Source organism: Salmo salar, chromosome 03, assembly GCF_965601325.2.
Source record: "Salmo salar chromosome 03, fSalSal1, whole genome shotgun sequence".
In the NCBI taxonomy this organism is placed as follows: domain Eukaryota; kingdom Metazoa; phylum Chordata; class Actinopteri; order Salmoniformes; family Salmonidae; genus Salmo; species Salmo salar.
This window is the reverse complement of record NC_138293.1, coordinates 14712116-14735026: the sequence shown is the minus strand read 5'-3', so window position 1 is coordinate 14735026 and position 22911 is coordinate 14712116. Positions and strand designations below refer to the sequence as shown.

Sequence of the window (22911 nt, the reverse complement as noted above, 5' to 3'; positions counted from 1 at the left end):
CTATTAAACATTGGCGTCTCTGGAGACGCCTCAGGAGGTCGTCAATTCATTCTAACAGAGTGTAATAATTAATTTAATCAGCCAATAACCTGGCAATGCATATGAAGGAGAACGTCAGGTTGCTAGGCAGCACCAGAGTCATAAAGTAATCTGCTAAATTAGCACTAACGAGAATGATTATGGGTCCGCAAGATTCCTACGAACATATGTTTGATCTGTGTTCAAGCTCAGACTGAGTGTAAGCAGATGCAAAAATACTCAGCTATGTTGTGTGTGTGCGGACTGTATTGCAGTCCTAACTGACATTCGATTATCTGTGTGTGCGTGTGTGTATGTATCTGTGTGTGTGTGCCTGTGACCCAGGGCTTCCCTCCAGAAGAGAGGGGTTTGGTCGGGGTCAGGACCAGTCAAGGGCCCCCTCCTCCACACAGCTCACGCTGGGCCAGCCGACAAATGCTGAGACATTGAATATGGTCCCGTGTGGCTCAACTGGTAGAACATGGTGCTTACAACAACAGGGTTGTGGGTTCGTTTCCCACGGGGGACCAGTATGAAAAAGTACCAACATGTATGCACTCCCTATTGTAAGTCGCTCTGGATAAGAGCGTCTGCTAAAATTACAACAAAAAAAGTAAATGAATATCAAGCCGGGTGATGTCACTCCTGGAGCGCTGACAGGGGAACCAGCCCAACGTCTGATCCAAGGTCAGCCACCGATAGGGTAGAACGCAACACATACAGTTACATCATCATTTAACAACTGCCCTAAGACTTGTTTAGTGTTGTCATATTGCTGGTTAAGGTTGGGTGTGAAAAAAAAAGGGGAAGATGATCTGACATCAGTTGTAGAGGACAGAACCCTCCCCCTGTTGCTCTAGAACTTGGCCTGAGGTCAGTTCCCAGTTCCACGACATACCATTGGCCATGCATCACTAAACAAAACACCTTTCTCATCAGATAAGGGTTCAATGAGTCAGGCTAAATTTGTTCCCACTTAAAGATAAGTTATAAAAAGGTTTTGTATAATTTCAGCAAGTAGTTTTGAATGTAGCTATCACGAGACAAAATGGGTCCCCGAAAATTGTGCACAATTATGAACAACGTCATCCATTTTGTATGCTATGTTTTGTCCTGAAAAATGCTCTAATTCGTACAATATGTTACAAATTTGTAAGTGCTTTAGATCCCGTTCAAAATCTTTATGACTTCCATTACATACAGAAAGGCGGCCCCCATTTCCAATGTCTACAACTAGGGAGTAAGAAATGCCATAGCAGCAGACAGACAAACCCAGTCCTTCTCTCTCCACCCACTATTAATAAGATTAACTATTCCCTGCACATCCCCTGAAACATTTACCCGTGTTCCAGTAACGTGCTAAAAATCCATTGTTGTTCATAAATTCATGGTAGCAGGTTTCAACAGCCTCGAAAATAACTAAACGGAGCCCTATTGTAAAACAATAAGGAATATGCCAGTGTCATCTCCTAGAAGATGAGTCACCACAATAGAGGGCATTCATTGTGTGTGGGTCCTATTTGTGTATTATGTGCTGTATCATGTATTGTGTCCTTGTACCAAGAAATACCACACCTGAAGAGAGCATAGTAATGTATTCCACTAAATTCCGTTTAGCCTATGTCAAACATGACAGAGGGAAAGCATTCAGTACATACACCTCATATCAAAAGAAAGGTTACATCCCCTGAAGTTTCCAGGTTTTTCAAAAATCCCTGTTGAAGGATTCCTGAAATCCAGAGGGAATAAGCAGCGAGTGAATCCTCCAACCAGGGATTTCTGAAAAACCTGTGGAAAGTTTCAAGAGTTTGGCAACCCTAGTTACTCCCACGCCCTGTGAAAAATAGCCATACCTAGCAGGTCGTCGGGGTCCTTGACCACAATGTGGGCGTTGAGCTCCTGGAGCTCCTGGTGGAGCTCCTCCACCTTCTTGTTAGACTTCTTCAGCATGTTGTCCACATAGGCCAGGCTCTTCTTGTCCGTGGTGACCTTGCGCAGGTTCTCCGCACCCTCCTTGATCTTCAGCTCTTTGCGGATCTCGCGGCGGATCTGCTCCTTGATCTCGTCCAGCTTCTGCTGCACCATGGTGTCCGACAGGTCCAGGTTGTGGCCCAGGCCCAGCCGCTCCGACACCAGCTGGCCCCTGGCGTCGCCCTGGAGGACAACAGAGAAAATAGGTGGGGGTTAGGATTCATAAGGAAATGTAGGGCAATCCCTAACTAAAAGAAAATCTTGGTCAACCAAGAGTCGTCTGTTCTTTCGACCAATCGATTTGTTGAACACATGGTTGTTTTAATCAAATCAACTAAACTCAGCAAAAAAAAGAAACGTTCTCTCACTGTCAACTGCATTTATTTTCAGCAAACTTAACATGTAAACATTTGTGTGAACATAACAAGATTCGACAACTGAGACAAACTGGACAAGTTCCACAGACAAGACTAACAGAAATGGAATAATGTGTCCCTGAACAAAGAGGGGGGGGGGGTCAAATTCAAAAGTAACAGTCAGTATCTGGTGTGGCCACCAGCTGCATTAAGTACTGCAGTGCTTCTCCTCCTCATGGACTGCACCAGATGTACCAGGTCTTGCTGTGAGATGTTACCCCACTCTTCCACCGGACATTTCTGGGGAGAATGGCCCTAGCCCTTATCCGCCGATCCAACAGGTCCCAGACGTGCTCAATGGGATTGAGATCCGGGCTCTTCGCTGGCCATGGCAGAACACTGATATTCCTGTCTTGCAGGAAATCACACACAGAACGAGCAGTATGGCTGGTGGCATTGTCACGCTGGAGGGTTATGTCAGGATGAGCCTGCAGGAAGGGTACCACATGAGGGAGGAGGATGTCTTCCCTGTAACGCACAGCGTTGAGATTGCCTGCAATGACAACAAGCTCAGTCCGATGATGCTCTGACACACCGCCCCAGAACATGACAGACTCTCCACCTCCAAATCAACCCCGCTCCAGAGTACAGGCCTCGGTGTAACGCTCATTCCTTTGACGACAAATGCGAATCCGACCATCACCCCTGATGAGACAAAACCGCGACTCGTCAGTGAAGAGCACTTTTTGCCAGTCCTGTCTGGTCCAGCGATGGTGGCTTTGTGCCATAGGCGACGTTGTTGCCAGTGATGTCTGGTGAGGACCTGCCTTACAACAGGCCTACAAGCCCTCAGTCCAGCCTCTCTCAGCCTATTGCGGACAGTCTGAGCACTGATGGAGGGATTGTGGGTTCCTGGTGTAACTCGGGGAGTTGTTGTTGCCATCCTGTACCTGTCCCGCAGGTGTTATGTTCAGATGTACTGATCCTGTGCAGGTGTTGTTACACGTGGTCTGCCACTGTGAGGACAATCAGCTGTCCGTCCTGTCTCCCTGTTGCGCTGTCTTTGGCGTCTTACAGTATGGACATTGCAATTTATTGCCCTGGCCACATCTGCAGTCCTCATGCCTCCTTGCAGCATGCCTAAGGCACGTTCACACAGATGAGCAGGGCCCCTGGGCATCTTTCTTTTGGTGTTTTTCAGAGTCAGTAGAAAGGCCTCTTTATTGTATGAAGTCTTCATAAATGTGACCTTAATTGCCTACCGTCTGTAAGCTGTAAGTGTCTTAACGACCGTTGTTCCACAGGTGCATGTTCATTAATTGTTTATGGTTCATTGAACAAACATGGGAAACAGTGTTTAAACCCTTTTCAATGAAGATCTGTGGATATTTGGATTTTTACGAATTATCTTTGAAAGACAGGGTCCTGAAAAAGGGACGTTTCTTTTTTTGCTGAGTTTATATTCCCTTAGCTCGTCTCATTCTTCAAGCACACCGTTTGATGAAATAATTAAGACACACAAATGACTAGAGGGAGTCCGACCAGCAATTGATTTGATTGTGCTGGGCTCAATCTTGCAACGCTGTGTGTAAAAAAAAGAAAAGAAAAAAAGACAGCGAGTGACTGTGACAAACACCTGTTGTCCCTTTGTCTCCTCCCTGCTGCAGCGACTACCAATTATCACGCTGTACGGGTTGCTGCAGCGACTACCAGTTATCACGCTGTACGGGTTGCTGCAGCGACTACCAGTTATCACGCTGTACGGGTTGCTGCAGGGACCACCAGTTATCACGCTGTACGCGTTCCTGCAGGGACCACCAGTTATCACGCTGTACGGGTTGCTGCAGCGACTACCAGTTATCACGCTGTACGGGTTGCTGCAGGGACCACCAGTTATCACGCTGTACGGGTTGCTGCAGGGACCACCAGTAAACAAAGACTAAAAACAGTCACATTAATTCGTTAAATGCAATTTCCGAAATGGAACGGTTTATTTATTGTTTAAGGTAATTATTTAAGGGTCACTTTCTTTTAAAATTAAAATGCTTGACTGCATTTCAAATCATGAATGACACATATGATTGATACAGTAGCCTATAGAAGTCTTGAAATATAGGCCTAAGTAAGTTAAGGTATTAAGGCTAAACAGGATGCGCTCTTAGGCTTACAGCTGGATGGTGGTTATACAAGGCTGCTATAGTAACACTACTAATGATAATGACATCACTTATTATTAGTAACAATATGAAGGAGAAAAAGGAGCGTTAATAATAATAATATTATATAAAAATAATTTTTAAATTAAATTTTTCATAAATAAAATAGGACAATTTGGAACAGTGTAAACACCAAATAAATAATAAATATTACCAGAAAGGACGTTCTAACAGAGTAAAGATTAAAAACAGCCGAATGTGAATTTTTTTTCATATATATATCTTTTTTTCAGGGGGTGGATCAGCTTTAATATTGAGGATAGATTGTTGCTTCCATCAATGTAATTGTCTGTATCATTTCCAATCCCCGATATTTTTGGGGTAAATAAATTATATATATACACAGTGGGGAGGACAAGTATTTGATAACCTGCAAAATCGGCAGGTGTTTCCTACTTACAAAGCATGTAGAGGTCTGTCATTTTTTATCATAGGTACACTTCAACTGTGAGAGACGGAATCTAAAACAAAAATCCAGAAAATCACATTGTATGATTTTTAAGTAATTAATTTGCATTTTATTGCATGACATAAGTATTTGATCACCTACCAACCAGTAAGAATTCCGGCTCTCACAGACCTGTTAGTTTTTCTTTAAGAAGCCCTCCTGTTCTCCACTCATTACCTGTATTAACTAAACCTGTTTGAACTCGTTACCTGTATAAAAGACACCTGTCCACACACTCAATCAAACAGACTCCAACCGCTCCACAATGGCCAAGACCAGAGAGCTGTGTAAGGACATCAGGGATAAAATTGTAGACCTGCACAAGGCTGGGATGGCCTACAGGACAATAGGCAAGCAGCTTGGTGAGAAGGCAACAACTGTTGGCGCAATTATTAGAAAATGGAAGAAGTTCAAGATGACGGTCAATCAACCTCGGTCTGGGGCTCCATGCAAGATCTCACCTCGTGGGGCATCAATGATCGTGAGGAAGGTGAGGGATCAGCCCAGAACTACACGGCAGGACCTGGTCAATGACCTGAAGAGAGCTGGGACCACAGTCTCAAAGAAAACCATTAGTAACACACTACGCCGTCATGGATTAAAATCCTGCAGCGCACGCAAGGTCCCCCTGCTCAAGCCAGCGTATGTCCAGGCCCGTCTGAAGTTTGCCAATGACCATCTGGATGATCCAGAGGAGGAATGGGAGAAGGTCATGTGGTCTGATGAGACAAAAATAGAGCTTTTTGGTCTAAACTTCACTCGCCGTGTTTGGAGGAAGAAGGATGAGTACAACCCCAAGAACACCATCCCAACCGTGAAGCATGGAGGTGGAAACATCATTCTTTGGGGATGCTTTTCTGCAAAGGGGACAGGACGACTGGACCGTATTGAGGGGAGGATGGATGGGGCCATGTATCGCGAGATCTTGGCCAACAACCTCCTTCCCTCAGTAAGAGCATTGAAGATGGGTCGTGGCTGGGTCTTCCAGCATGACAACGACCCGAAACACACAGCCAGGGCAACTAAGGAGTGGCTCCGTAAGAAGCATCTCAAGGTCCTGGAGAGGCTTAGCCAGTCTCCAGCCCTGAACCCAATAGAAAATCTTTGGAGGGAGCTGAAAGTCCGTATAGCCCAGCGACAGTCCCGAAACCTGAAGGATCTGGAGAAGGTCTGTATGGAGGAGTGGGCCAAAATCCCTGCTGCAGTGTGTGCAAACCTGTTCAAGAACTACAGGAAACGTATGATCTCTGTAATTGCTAACAAAGGTTTCTGTACTAAATATTAAGTTCTGCTTTTCTGATGTATCAAATACTTATGTCATGCAATAAAATGCAAATTAATTACTTTAAAAAAATCATACAATGTGATTTTCTGGATTTTTGTTTTAGATTCCGTCTCACAGTTGAAGTGTACCTATGATAAAAAATTACAGACCTCTACATGCTTTGTAAGTAGGAAAACCTGCAAAATCAGCAGTGTATCATACTTCTTCTCCCCACTGTGTATATATATCCATCTATACAGTTGCAAAATATGGCAAATAGAAATCCAATATGGATGGTGTTAAGAGATAGATGGGAGGGGTTGAATGGAGCTGAAGGGTGGGACTTATTAAGATAACAAATCTAAAACATACGGGGTCAGGGTTGGGTTATAAAAAAAAAATGAAACTTTGAACATCCCACGGAGCACCATTAAATATATATAATGTATTTATTTACCCCAAAAAATATGGAGGATTGGAAATATACATACATACACTTTTTAGAATATAACTTTATTATTCCCCGCAAACCCTACCACCCTTCCCCCAATTGGAGTAAACTAATAAACACCACTTAGGCTTCTACCTTCAGTTTATACATACTGTATACATATTACAGACAATTTTACAATAGTAATTTTGTTTTTAGTCCTTCCTCTTTCTGATGTCCATCCAGTTTGATTTCTATTTATAACTGTGCTATTTTCAAAGTTTCTGAACCTATATACATTTTACAGACCCCGTATGTTTTAGATTTGTTATCTTAATAAGTCCCACCCTTCAGCTCCATTCAATCCCTCCCATCTATCTCTTAACACCATCCATATTGGATTTCTATTTGCCATATATTTTTCAACTGTGATGCTTCACAAAAGTACTGAACCTTTCTATTCTCATAGCTTCTACAGATTGTAAATTAAAGATAATAATTATTTTAGCAAAAATGTTTATATTATTGATCGATTGACTGACTTTTCACATCACCCAGTATTGCTATCGGCAGCATTAGTTCTAAGCAAATGTTGCAATTCTTCAGCCATTCCTAGACCTGTGACCAAAAACGAGCTACATATGGACAGTACCAAAATAAATGATCTAATGACTCTGCAGAGCTGAGAAGATTGTATCCACTATATCATTATATTGGTTGCAAGAATTCTGTATAATAATTTAAATTGAAAAATGTGAAGTTTTGAATATGGCGTGTCAATTCATAAACCATGTGCCATGGAATCGGTATATCGAAAATCTCTTCCCAACTATTTTGCAATCTATATGGCACAGCTGTCAATGTTTTGGTCCTTAAATGAAACTGCTCAAAAAAATAAAGGGAACACTTAAACAACACATCCTAGATCTGAATGAAAGAAATAATCTTATTAAATACTTTTTTCTTTACATAGTTGAATGTGCTGACAACAAAATCACACAAAAATAATCAATGGAAATCCAATTTATCAACCCATGGAGGTCTGGATTTGGAGTCACACTCAAAATTAAAGTGGAAAACCACACTACAGGCTGATCCAACTTTGATGTAATGTCCTTAAAACAAGTCAAAATGAGGCTCAGTAGTGTGTGTGGCCTCCACGCGCCTGTATGACCTCCCTACAACGCCTGGGCATGCTCCTGATGAGGTGGCGGATGGTCTCCTGAGGGATCTCCTCCCAGACCTGGACTAAAGCATCCGCCAACTCCTGGACAGTCTGTGGTGGAATGTGGCGTTGGTGGATGGAGCGAGACATGATGTCCCAGATGTGCTCAATTGGATTCAGGTCTGGGGAACGGGCGGGCCAGTCCATAGCATCAATGCCTTCCTCTTGCAGGAACTGCTGACACACTCCAGCCACATGAGGTCTAGCATTGTCTTGCATTAGGAGGAACCCAGGGCCAACCGCACCAGCATATGGTCTCACAAGGGGTCTGAGGATCTCATCTCGGTACCTAATGGCAGTCAGGCTACCTCTGGCGAGCACATGGAGGGCTGTGCGGCCCCCCAAAGAAATGCCACCCCACACCATGACTGACCCAACCCAAACCGGTCATGCTGGAGGATGTTGCAGGCAGCAGAACGTTCTCCACGGCATCTCCAGACTGTCACATGTGCTCAGTGTGAACCTGCTTTCATCTGTGAAGAGCACAGGGCGCCAGTGGCGAATTTGCCAATCTTGGTGTTCTCTGGCAAATGCCAAACGTCCTGCACGGTGTTGGGCTGTAAGCACAACCCCCACCTGTGGACGTCGGGGCTCATACCACACTCAGGGAGTCTGTTTCTGACCGTTTGAGCAGACACATGCACATTTGCCTGCTGGAGGTCATTTTGCAGGGCTCTGGCAGTGCTCCTCCTGCTCCTCCTTGCACATAGGCGGAGGTAGCGGTCCTGCTGCTGGGTTGTTGCCCTCCTACGGCCTCCTCCACGTCTCCTGATGTACTGGCCTGTCTCCTGGTAGCGCCTCCACACTACGCTGACAGACACAGCAAACCTTCTTGCCACAGCTCGCATTGATGTGCCATCCTGGATGAGCTGCACTACCTGAGCCACTTGTGTGGGTTGTAGACTCCGTCTCATGCTACCACTAGAGTAAAAGCACCGCCAGCATTCAAAAGTGACCAAAACATCAGCCAGGAAGCATAGGAACTGAGAAGTGGTCTGTGGCCCACACCTGCAGAACCACTCCTTTATTGGGGGCGTCTTGCTAATTGCCTATAATTTCCACCTGTTGTCTATTCCATTTGCACAACAGCATGTGAAATTTATTGTCAATCAGTGTTGCTTCCAAAGTGGACAGTTTGATTTCACAGAAGTGTGATTGACTTGGAGTTACATTGTGTTGTTTAAGTGTTCCCTTCATTTTTTTGAGCAGTGTATATATTTTTTTCTTTTCTTTTTCTTTTTTTTCTACACAATTTTCTTTAACCATTTTTGCCCTTTAATGCAGGGCCGACAGACAAGTTCCTTACTTTTCCCCCCTTCTACTTGCCTCGTCCATTTTTGTGGTAATGCTGCAATTAGTTATAATTTTGGGTAGAGCAGACATTTCCATATGTCTGTGTTAGCTGCATGTGTGACAACTCCACCAGTCTTATTTATGATATCATTTACAAAAAGTATACCTTTAAAAAAATATAAAAATGTATTTTTAAATCAATTAGTATATTTGAGTTTAACCACAATATTTGTTGTATTATTTGTTCTGTCTTTTCAGGTGGATTAAACTGAAATTGCAAAAAAAAGTGAGCAGCTGTAATTTGAATTAAGGGAAAAAGGCCATTCTTGAACATTCTTACTAATTTACTATAGAACCATTTCGGATTTAAGTATAACTTTTGTATGATTGATGCCTTCCGTGAGAGGTCTAATACTTTAATAATGTCTAACTTCCAAATTCATATTCGTTATATAAATAGACCCTTTTAATTTTGTCTGGCTTGCCATTCCAAATAAAATAGAATATTTTTTGCTCATATAATTTAAAAAGCAGGTCACTAGGTGTAGGCAAAACCAAAAGCAAATGGATAAACTGTGATATGACTAAAGAGTTAATCAGGGTGATTTTTCCACAAATAGACAGGTATTTTCCTTTCCATGGTAGCAAGATCTTATCTATTTTTGCTAACTTTCTATTAAAATGTATTCGGGTGAGATCATTTCTTTCTTTCAGGATATGTACAGTGCCTTGGAAAAGTATTCACCCCCTTGGCATTTTTCCTATTTTGTTGCATTACAACCTGTAATTTAAATAGATATTTAATTGGATTTCATGTAACAGACACACAAAAGTCAAAATTGGTTTAGTGAAAAATAACTTGTTTCAAAATATTCAAAAAAATTAAAACGGAAAAGTGGTGCGTGCATATGTATTCACAACCTTTGCTATGAAGCCCCTAAAGATCTGGTGCAACCAATTACCTTCAGAAGTCACATAATTAGTTAGATTGCAAACAGGTAGATTTTATTTAAGTGTCACATGATCTCAGTATATATACACACACACACACAGCTGTTCTGAAAGGTCCCAAAGTCTGCAACAGCAAGGGGCACCACCAAGTTAGCGGCACTATGAAGACCAAGGAGCTCTCCAAACAAAGTTGTGGAGAAGTACAGATCAGGGTTGGGTTATAAAAAAATCTCTGAAACTTTGAACATCCCACGGAGCACCATTAAATCCATTATTAAAAAATTAAAATACGGCACCACAACAAACCTGCCAAGAGAGGGCCGCCCACCAAAACTCACAGGCCAGGCAAGGAGGGCATTAATCAGAGAGGCAACAAGGAGACCAAAGATAACCCTGAAGGAGCTGCAAAGTTCCACAGCAGAGATTGGAGTATCTGTTCATAGGACCACTTTAAGCCATACACTCCACAGAGCTGGGCTTTACACAAGAGTGGCCAGATAAAAAATAAGCAAACATGTTTGGTGTTCACAAAAAGGCATGTGGGAGACTCCCCAAACATATGGAAGAAGGTACTATGGTCAGATGAGACTAAAATTGAGGTTTTTGGCCATCATCAAAAACGCTATGTCTGGCGCAAACCCAATACCTCGCATTCCCCCGAGAACACCATCCCCACAGTGAAGCAGGATGGTGGCAGCATCCTGCTGTGGGGATGTTTTCATTGGCAGGGACTGGGAAACTGGTCAGAATTGAAGGAATGATGGATGGCGCTAAATACAGGGACATTCTTGAGGGAAACATGTTTCAGTCTTCCAGAGATTTGAGACCTTCTAGCAGGACAATGACCCTAAGCATACTGATAAAGCAACACTTGAGTGGTATAAGAGGAAACATTTCCATTTACATTTTAGTCATTTAGCAGACGCTCTTATCCAGAGCGACTTACAGTAGTGAATGCATACATTTCATACTTTTACATTTTTTTGTACTGGTCCCCCGTGGGAATCGAACCCACAACCCTGGCGTTGCAAACACCATGCTCTACCAACTGAGCCACACGGGACATTAAAATGTCTTGGAATGGCCTCGTCAAAGCCCAGACCTCAATCCAATTAAGAATCTGTGGTATGACTTAAAGATTTCTGTACACCAGCGGAGCCCATCCAACTTGAAGGAGCTGGAGCAGTTTTGCCTTGAAGAACGAGCAAAAATCCCAGTGGCTAGATGCCAAGCTTAGAGACATACCCCAAGGTACTTGCAGTTGTATATGCTGCAAAAGGTGGCTCTACAAAGTATTGACTTTGGGGGCGGGGGAATAGTTATGCATGCTCAAGTTCTTTTTTTTGTCTTATTTCATTCACAATAAAAAAAAACATTTTGCATCTTCAAAGTGGTAGGCATGTTGTGTAAATCAAATGACACAACCCCCCCCCAAAAGCCATTTTAATTCCAGGTTGTAAGGCAACAAAATAGGAATAATGCCAAGGGGGGGGGGGGGGGGGGGGGTGAATACTTTCACAAGCCACTGTATATGGAGTATGTCCACATCCCCGTCAGACCATTTTATTAGTAAACTACACGGTAATGTAAAAGTTGCATTTTTTTGTGATCCAATTTGGTTTTAATCCAGAGAGGTTAGCAAAAGTATCTAGATCCTCTATGAGGCTGTGGAGGGATTCTAATTGTGGTTTTTAAAGAAAACATGAATCATCAGCGTGCAATGACACCTTTGTAATTAATCCATGAATTTCTAATCCCTTAAAATTAGATCTAACAATAACAGCTAACATTTCAATGGCAATAATAAATAAATATGCCTATAGTGGACAACCTTGTTTTACTCCTCGACAGTTTAAAACTTTGAGATGTAGCCATTATTTACTATTTTACACCTAGGGTTACTATACATAACTTTAACCCATTTTATAAGAGATTCTCCAAAATTGAAATATTCTAGGCATTTATATATAAACTCCAGTTGTACTTTATCAAAAGCCTTTTCATAATCAGCTATGAAAACCAGGCCTGGTTTCCCCGATATTTCATAGTATTCTATTGTTTCCAGTACTTGTCTAATATCATCTCAAAATGTATCGTCCATGTAAAAAACCTGTCTGATTAGGATTAATAATATCTGACAAAACCTTTTTAATTCTATGCGCCAAGCATTTAGCTAGAATTTTTGCATCACAACAATGAAGTGTAAGAGGCCTCCAATTTTTTAAATGGACTGGATCTTTATATATACACACACACCACTTGGATCCTGTTTCAGTAATAATGAAATCAGACCTTGTTGCTTGTTCGAAGATCTACTGTTTATATAGGACTGGTTAAAACATGCTAATAATGGTCCTCTGAGTATATCAAAAAAAGTTCTGTATACTTCCACTGGTATGCCATCCAGCCCTGGAGTTCCCCCAGCCTTAAAGGCTTTAGTTGCATAAAGAAGTTCCTCTGTAATTTGGCCTTCACATGAGTATTTTTGTACAGATGTTAATTTTACATTATTAATAAGGAAAAATATCCATACAATTAGCTTTGGTTAGTAGAGCTGGAGGAGACAAACGAAAACATTCTTAAAGTACTTTACTCCCTCTTTCAAAATATTGTTCGGTGAATCATGAGTGATCATTTGTAACAAGTTTCAATACATTTTTTTGGTAGCATTTCAATGTTGAAGATTGAAAAAGAATTGTGCATTTTCCCCCATATTGTTTACTTGACATGTCGTTGTCAAGAATCAATAGGGTATTAAACAAACACTCAAACAGGCAACAGAGGCAGGACCTGTCTTATTTCTGTAGATATAAATGGATGATTGATAAAGACAGGCATTTTTAACAGTTAGGCTATTGATTATAGACAATTAAGTTGGGGTTTCCTCTCTCCTCACTTTTCTTAGACATTAAGGCAAGGGCTGTTTTCTCATCTCCTCATTCTGCTGCTGCCTCCACTGCATTGTTCTCAACACCAATATGCTGGTTAACTTTGCTATTATGCACATAACATGGTCTAGGAAAAGGCGCCAATTCAACAGTGTACTGATTGGTTTCAGAACCGTCGACAGCGACCACTATCCAATGCGGGAGAAAGTGCATTTGTTATAAAATACTATTTGTTATTAGTGTTGCACCATTGTTCTTATGTAATATAACCATATACAAGTTCAGAAGAACTTCTTAGAGTGATGGACTGTGCCATCCCTACGGCCTCCACACTGGATTAGTCCACTCAGACAGGTGCAAATCAAACAGGTGTCTTGTACATATACAGTACCAGTCAAAAGTTTGGACACACCTACTCATTCAGGGGTTTTTCTTTATTTTTACTATATTGTTGAATAATAGTGAAGACATCAAAACTATGAAATAACATATGGAATCATGTAGTAACCAAAAAGGTGTTATAAAATATATTTTGATTTGTTTATTTTTCAAAGTAACCACCCTTTGCCTTTATGACAGCTTTGCACACTCTTGACATTGTCTCAACCAGCTTCATGAGGAATGCTTTTCCAACAGTCTTGAAGGAGTTCCCACATATGCTGAGCACTTGTTGACTGCTTTTCCTTCACTCTGCGGTCCAACTCATCTCAAACATCTCAATTGGGTTGAGGTCAGGTGAATGTGGTCAGGTCATCTGATGCAGCACTCCATCACTCTCCTTCTTGGTCAAATAGCCCTTACACAGCCTGGAGGTGTGTGTTGGGTCATTGTCCTGTTGAAAAACAAATGATTGTCCCACTAAACACAAACCAGATGGGATGGCGTATCGCTGCAGAATGATGTGGTAGCCATGCTGGTTAAGAGTGCCTTGAATTCTAAATAAATCACTGACAGTGTCACCAGAAAACCAGCCCCACACCACCTCCTCGATGCTTCACGGAGGAACCACACATGCAGAGATTCACCTACGTTTACATTTTAGTCATTTAGCAAACGCTCTTATCCAGAGCGACTTACAGTAGTGAATGCATACATCTTCTACATTTTTTCTCCGTACTGGTCCCCCGTGGGAATCGAACCCACAACCCTGGCGTTGCAAACACCATGCTCTACCAACTGAGCCACAAGGGACCTACTCTGCGTCTCACAAAGACACGGCGGTTGGAACCAAAAATCTCCAATTTGGACTAATCAGACCAAAGGACAGATTTCCACCAGTCGAATGTCAACTGCTCGTGTTTCTTCTCATCTTATTATTGGTGTCCATTAGGAGTGGTTTCTTTGCAACAATTCGACCGTGATGGCCTGATTCACACAGATTCCTCTGAACAGTTGATGTTGAGATGGGTCTATTACTTTAACTCTGTAAAGCATTTATTTGGGCTGCAATCTGAGGTGCAGTTAACGCTAATGAACTTATCCTCTGCAGCAGAAATAACTCTGGGACTTCCTTTCCTGTGGCGGTCCTCGTGAGAGCCAGTTTCATCATAGCACTTGATGGTTTTTGCGACTACACGTCACTGAACTTTGTCCGGATTGACTGACCTTCATGTCTTAAAGTAATGATGGACTGTCATTTCTCTTTGCTTATTTGAGTTCTTCTTGCCCTAATTTGGACTTTGGTCAGGTCAAATCAAAATCAAATCCAATTTTATTGGTCACATACACATGGTTAACAGATGTTAATGTGAGTGCAGCGAAATGCTTGTGCAGCAATATCTAACAATTCCCCAACGAACTACCTAATACACACAAATCTAAAAGGGTTGAATGAGAATATGTACATATAAATATATGGATGAGCGATGGCCGAGCGGCATAGGCAAGGTGCAATAGATGGTATAAAATACAGTATATACATATGGTATGAGTAATGTAAGATATGTAAACATTATTAAGTAGCATTGTTTGAAGTGACATTGTTTAATGTTTAAAGTGACTAGTGATCCATTTATTAAATTAGCCAGTGATTGGGTATCAATGTAGGCAGCAGCAACTCTGAGTTAGTGATTCCTGTTTAGCAGTATGATGGCCTTGAGATAAAAGCTATTTTTCAGTCTCTCAGTCCCAGCTTTGATGCACCTGTACTGACCTCGCCTTTTGGATGGTAGCAGTGTGAACAGGCAGTGGCTCGGGTGGTTGTTGTCCTTGATGATCATTTTAGCCTTGGTGTTTTACCAAAATAGGGCTTTTTTTCACACCTTTATTTAACTTGTCAGTTAAGAACAAATTCTTATTTTCAATGACTGACTAGGAACAGTGGGTTAACCGCCTTGTTCAGGGGTAGAACGACAGATTTTTACCTTGTCAGCTCGGGGATTCGATCTTGCAACCTTTCGGTTACAAGTCTAACGCTCTAACCACTAGGCTACCTGCCGCTATCTTCTGTATACCACCCCTACCTTGTCACAACACAACCAATTGGCTCAAATGCATTAAGGAAAGAAATTCCACAAATTAACTTTTTGCAACGCACACCTGTTCATTTAAATGCATTCCAGGTGACTACCTCATGAAGTTGGTTGAGAGACTGTCAAGAGTGTGCAAAGCTGTCATCAAGGCAAAGGGTGGCTACTTTGAAGAATCTCAAAAATACAATATATTTTGATTTGTTTAATACGTTTTTGGTTACTACATGATTCCATGTGTTACTTCATAGTTTTGATGTCTTCACTATTATTCTACAATGTAGAAAATAGTAAAAATAACTTTTGACTGGTACTGCGTGTGTATATATATATATATTTTGACTTCACCTCGACTAAAGAAATCTCGTTCGACCAACAGCCTATCGACCAAACAATCGACCAGTCAACTAAATGGGGTCAGGCCTAAGGAAATGTCATGGAGAATGCTATATAAAAGGATCTGGAGGACAAAAAGGTTATACCACATTTGGCGAAGCACCAGATAAGGACCCTTTGTATCATGATCATCCTTTATACAGGCTAGTTAGCAAGACAATGCTAACAAATGATTTAAGCATCTATAAAGCGTTCAGGAATACATTAAAGGAGCCGCCCCTTTTTTTCCAATTTTCTCCTGAAATGACATACCCAAATCTAACTGCCTGTAGCTCAGGACCTGAAGCAAGGATATGCATATTCTTGATACCATTTGAAAGGAAACACTTTGAAGTTTGTGGAAATGTGAAATGTATGTAGGAGAATATAACACATTAGATCTGGTAAAAAAATAATGCAAAGAAAAAAAACAGTTTTTTTGTATTTTTTTGTACCATCATCTTTGAAATGCAAGAGAAAGGCCATAATGTATTATTCTAGCCTAGGCGCAATTTGGATTTTGGCCACTAGATGACAGCAGTGTATGTGCAAAGTTTTAGACTCATCCAAGGACCCATTGTATTTCTGTTCAAAATGTTATATCAAGACTGCCCAAATGGTTTATTAATAACTTCTCAAGTTCAAAACTGTGCGCTCTCCTCAAACAGCAGCATAGTATTCTAAACACCAAAGCCTGTCAGGCGTACAAATAGCAGGTAAACACCAAAGCCTGTCAGGCGTACAAATAGCAGGTAGCAGCAGGTTAACACCAAAGCCTGTTAGGCCTACAAATATCTCTGTAAACGATACTTTAAACTATAACTTAAGCCAATATTTGGTATTTGTATCATGTCACACTTTAACACACTTTTCTTTTCAAAAACTTTAGGGAAAATAGAACTGGCCTACAATTGACAATTTCATTCCATTTCACTCGGGATGACCCCACTGCTAGAACTTGTGTATAATATTTGTTTCAAATTGTAGCCGAAAATAACAGTAAGCTCCCCCTGACATAGTGAAACCATTAAACGCTTACGGCACTTGAACTGAGCTTAGCCTACTGCTCCATTCATAGACAAGGCACAATGAGCCCACAACACCAGAACATGTTACGCCTGCACTCAGCCCTTGTTGCACTCAGCCCTTGTTGCACTCAGCCCTTGTTGCACTCAGCCCTTGTTGCACTCAGCCCTTGTTGCACTCAGCCCTTGTTGCACTCAGCCCTTGTTGCACTCAGCCCTTGTTGCACTCAGCCCTTGTTGCACTCAGCCCACACCGTAACGTAATCCACACATGGGTGTTTTACAATTCCTACAGTGGCTACTGGCTACACAAATCTATGTTCCTTACCATCACATCATCAATTTCCATCAACCTCGTCTCCATGGCATCTGCTACAGATGCCCGTCCACGTATGTTTTTAAGTTCTGCTTTGTTCTTCCTCTCACAACACAAACAAAAGTTCTCCCTTTTTCTAAAAACAGAGTTTGGCCTAAATCGTCTGAGGAAGGGGCAGCCAAATCCTGTTTAGCCTCTCGCTCTGGGAGGTCACATGAGACGAGAAAGGGACCTAATCTCACTCCGGGGAGCGAGTGGAGTCTTAAAAATAAACTTTGGTTAAAAAAAAAAAAAGATGCCAGAGTTCCAATGGCCTCCCCTGTGGAGTGACGTGTATGGGACTAACAGGAGGATCCGTTGTGTACATCTACAAGTACATTAATACTTCTAAAGTTGAGATTGGAAGCCTCGGAAAGAGTTTTTAACTTAAAAAACATTTTTTGCCTTGTTGGTTTCCCAACACTGTATACATATTTTAGTACAGTTAATGAATCAGTACTTGGCCAATGAAATAATCTAATCCACTACTTCGGTGAAGCAAGCAAGCGCCACGTTTCAACATACTGAGCCAACGGAATAACATACGGCGCTTTGGAGCTGTTGTATTTGAGTCAAAGTAGCCTACGTTTATTTCTCCCTAACTGCTATACTCTTATTGACACCTAGGCTTAGTGTGTATTTGAGATTAGACTGCACGGTGGTTCCCTGTTCTGGGTGACTAGTGGCTAAACCTTTACAGAGGAAGTATGTGTCAGCCTATTAGGCCTGCGTCTCAGTCCAGAGGGAGAGAGGCTCCGCCTCCCTGTATGACTCACAGGTAAAATGGAGGTCACAACTGCTGGAAGAGGTAAAAAGACAGCTCAACCCAATTGGTTTCTGTAGCTGTGTTCGACTACCAGCCTGAAGACGATGCAAAGCCATGGACCACCCTTATTTTCCACTCTAAGCAACAACATAGCTATGAAAATCTAACTGACTGAGGAAAACATTGAACTTGGACAGGCTTGCATATAAGTTTGAATCAACGCAAATGATAAAAGGTTGTGTCCTTATTCCTTAACTTAGTTTAACCTATTTCTCATGCACCTACAAGAATCCAACCAAAGCAAATATTAGGGCTTGAACTTCCACTGTAAGCAGGCTAAATAGCCTTAAGCTCAAACTCCAACTAAAGCTCAATTCCAGGGACAATGGAAAAGTCGGACAGGCGAACATTAACTTATGCTAAAAGACTATTTAGGTTTACGGTAGAGCGCAATAGTATCTGCTTTTTTTAAAGCCCAACTTAAACCTAAACAACAATTGAACCTAAACATCACCAATTCCTACCCCAAACCGGATTTATTACATTTGGTTTAGTAGCTGCATTTATACCAGAAATGGCACATAAGCGTGAACACAATCACCTCCAAGCCAGACAAATGCATTTAAAAGACTGCAACGCTTGTACATTACATAGATGACAGGTGTACACCAAACAAAAATATAAAAGCAACATGAGCTGAAATAAAAGATCCCAGAAATGTTCCACATGCACAAAAAGCTTATTTCTCTCAATCTGTGCAGAAATGTGTTTACATCCCTGTTAGTGAGCGTGACAAGTGTGGCAAATCAAGAAGCTGATTAAACAGTGTGATCACTACACAGGTGTACCTTGTGTTCAGGACAATATAAGGACACTCTAAAATGTGAAGTTTTTTCACACAACACAATGCCACAGATGTCTCAAATTGAGGGAGTGTGCAGTTGGTATGCTGACTGCAGAAATGTCCACCAGAGCGGTTGCCTGAGAATTTAATGTTAATTTCTCTACCTTAAGCATTTTAGAGAATTTGGCAGCACATCCAACTGGACTTACAACAGCAGGCCACATGTAACCATGCAAGCCCAGGAACTCAACATCCGGCTTCTTCACCTGCGGGATCGTCTGAGGTGGTGGGGGTAGGTGGTAAGCAGTATTCTGTCTAAGAAAAACAAATTCTGATTGGCTGAACCTGGCTCCCAAGTGGATGGGCCTATGCCCTCCCAGGCACACCCATTGCTGCGCCACTGCCCAGTCATGTCAAATCCATAGATTAGGGCCTAATGAATTTATTTAAATTGACTGATTTCCTTTTATGAATTGTAACTCATGAAATGTTTTGAAATTGTTGCATTTATATTTTTGTTCAGTATAATTACAGCCCTGGTCAGTTTAACTGGAAGTACCACTCTTACATCACAGTGATACCTAGGAACAGTGTATGTTTTGCCTGTTTTTCTTGGCAGGGTTACAACACAAGACAAACTACTGATGACCAAAAGGTTATGGGCAATAACACCACTTCGTCACTCCGCATACATGCACTAGTCCTTTGTCTAGTCGTCAACAGCAACATAATCAATTTGACAAATACCAGATATAGTCTCACTGTCCAAACAATCTCAGCGATCACCCAACAAACACAAGAGTCTTGTGAAACGATGTCTGCAAAAAGACAAGTCTGAATTCATGAGTGAGGCTGAGTGGGTACAAATAAGGTTCCAAAGAGTGACCTACCTCTAATCTAATCACTGAAACTGCAAACAAAGGCAATATGTTCACAGGTTAGTGTCCTCGAATGCAGAAGTTTGAGGGGGAAAAAATGTAGCTACATGTTCCGCAGGATACAAAGTTATGGTCAGATCACATCATTATGCGTCCACGCTACATTGTTGTTCGATATACTTTTTTTCTCTCCCCAATATAAAAATTGCCAGATTTGACAGCTGACGTCACCCCAGAGTCAGCAGTGACCACAAACTTTTTTCGGAGTAATTTGTTGCGGTTGAGATTAAGATGTGAAGTTTCAAAGTGTTGTAATATCATTACAGTTACCAGTTTCAAATTCAACCATGTATCAGGGAATGCTCAACCTTTTGGAATTGAAAATTATACTTGCATGTCTTGGAACATTATTTTCAACTAACTTAGTACAAGTATTGTAGCCTAGTAACACGTTTTTCTTTTAATAGACACCTTTGGGTTTTAACACGCGCCCACTTGACTGGGTCACTGTTTACAAAGGACCTTAAAATGGAAAATGTTTTTCCATGCGTTCGAAACTACGCTATTTTTCTTCCAAAACGCTCAACATTTTACTATCATGGTCGATATTCAATTGATTTCATGTCATTAAAAGAATATACAACAGATTAATTCAGTAGTTCAGCTGGTGGGAGCTCAAGTACAAAATTACACAAAACTTTTGATATTTTGATAATTGTTTTCCAGGCCTCAATCTATAATTCCCAGACAATCCTTCGGAAGAGGGGGACAAAATCCCTAAGAAATGTATTAACATCAAAAGATTTGAATCCACTGCAAATGGTATATAGAATAATGTTATTTACCAACTTGGAAAGCGCACTTTACAACAACTTTACGCATTTATTGCAACAGTTGTCAACTTTCATACCTGCACGGAATCGGCGGCCATCTTGCCTTTTGACTTTGAATCAAACTGTACGGAGACAGGGGAGGTGGAACTCCAAAAACAGCCTTGTTTTAAGTTTCCCTCTCGTGCGTCAAAAATAACCTATTCGGTGACCAAACCATAGGTCATATTGGAAATACTTGACTTTCCATGGCTTTCCTTGAGTCCTTGCGTCTTTTTTCGCTGAGGGAAGAAAAGTTGTGCTGTAGTCCACATATATGAAGCAGCAACATAAATAAATGTCCCACTGCTTTCACTTTGGGAGCGAGAGGCTGTGGTTTGTGTGGAAACACATCAGCGTCCGCCCATAGGAGCTATGCACCAACTCAACCCAGAGCCCATTCTCTCAGCCAGATTCTATTCACACTCTCCCACGTGATCAGAAACTTCTCACACTCTCCTGTAAGAAATCATGTTTACACAATATAATAGCGTGTGACAATTCTAGATGTGCACTAAAATGATGAAGATTATGAGCTGGATACTACTTGTTCCAGGTTATCCTATAGTTGAAACTTAGTGGTGTAAATTATTTAAATAAAAATACTTTAAAGTACTTCTTAAGTATTTTTTTGGGTGTATCTGTACTTTACTATTTAGATTTTTGACTACTTTTACTCCACTACATTCCTAAAGAAAATTATGTACTTTTTACTCTGACACCCAAAATTACTCGTTATATTTTGAATCGCTTTGCAGGTCAGGGAAATTGTCTAATTCACGCACTTATCAAGAGAACATCCCTGGTCATCCCTTCTGCCTCTGATCTGACACTCACTAAACACAAATTCTTCGTTTCTAAATTATGTCTGACTGTTGAAGTCTGCCCCTGGCTATAAGTAAATTTTAAAAATCAAGAAATCTGAGTTGATTTATACTTTTACTTTTATATTTTAGCTATTACATTTACTTTTGATACTTAAGTATATTTAAAACCAAATACTTTTAGACTTACTCAAGTAGTATTTTACTGGGTGACTTTCACTTTTACTTGAGTAACTTTCTATTAATTAAGGTATCTATACTTTTACTCATGTAGTATTTTACTTTAATCAAGTATGACAATTGGGTCATAGAGGTTTCACCTCTGATTGACATCATCTTCATCATCATCATCATCATCATTCATCATAATAGGATGCCTAAACAAATAAAAAAATATATTTTAAAAAAGTGGCAGTAGTATAGTATATAGGGGTAGCCTAATACACTGTAGTAGTACAGTAGTAGCAGTTACAGAGAATGACTCTCTCGATTGTAACCGAATCTGCCCAGTTTCTGAAGACAATCTAAAATAGCTGTTAACCGACTGCACTACATACCAATGGCACCGTGAGCAGGCAGGCCTTCTACAGAAATAGCTGCAACAAGACAGAAAGAAGCAAGTCCATGTGTAAGCTCAAGAAGAGGGAACGAAGAGGGAACGAAGAGGGCACGAAGAGTCGTGAAGTGGGCACGACAAAACCTTTACCCACTCAGGAGACTGAAAAGATTTGGCATGGGTCCCCAGATCCTCAAAAAGTTCTTCAGCTGCACCATCGAGAGCATCCTGACCGGTTGCATCACCGCCTGGTATGGCAACTGCTCAGTATCTGACCGTAAGGCGCTACAGAGGGTAGTGCGTACAGCACAGTACATCACTGAGGCCAAGATTCCTGCCATCCAGGACCTATATAATAGGCGGTGTCAGAGGAAAGCCCATAAAATTGTCAGAGACTCCAGTCAACCAAGTCATAGACTGTTTTCTCTGCTACCGCACGGCAAGCGGTACCAGAGCACCAAGTCTAGGACCAACAGGCTCCTTAACAGCTTCTACCCCCAAGCCATAAGACTGCTGAACAATTAATAAAATGGCCACCGGACTATTACATTGACCCCCCCCCCCCCCCTCCATTTATTTAGTACACTGCTGCTACTCGCTGTTCATTATCTATGCATAGTGACGTCACCCCTACCTACATGTACAAATTACCTCAACTAACCTTTACCCCCGCACATTGAAAAGTTGAAGTTACATCAGACCTCTCAGTCTCATAGATGACACTGTAGACTAGAGCCTTCATTACAGGTCCTGGATCAATTTGGTCATTTCACAGATGACAAGAGAGAGCACACTATTTCATCTCATGAAGCAGGCCCCAGATCAGTCTGGGAAGTAGCACAAAGGGAGAAAGCATAATGGCACTCAACAGGGGTGTTTCCATTCCGCTGG

General features: G+C 41.4%; 1 protein-coding gene across 1 annotated transcript in view; it reads right to left on the bottom strand.

The window, feature by feature from the left end:
- LOC106598894 (serine/threonine-protein kinase N2-like) overlaps nucleotides 1–21040 on the bottom strand; it is a 42377-nt gene extending 21337 nt beyond the window's left edge. The window contains exons 1-2 of the mRNA XM_014189916.3: nucleotides 20682–21040; nucleotides 1872–2172 (exon numbers count right to left, since the gene is read on the bottom strand). Coding sequence (XP_014045391.1) covers nucleotides 1872–2172; nucleotides 20682–20702 — 322 coding nt within the window. The 5' untranslated portion in view covers nucleotides 20703–21040. The remainder of the gene's footprint in view (nucleotides 1–1871; nucleotides 2173–20681) is intronic.
- Between the last annotated feature and the right edge of the window lie 1871 nt (nucleotides 21041–22911).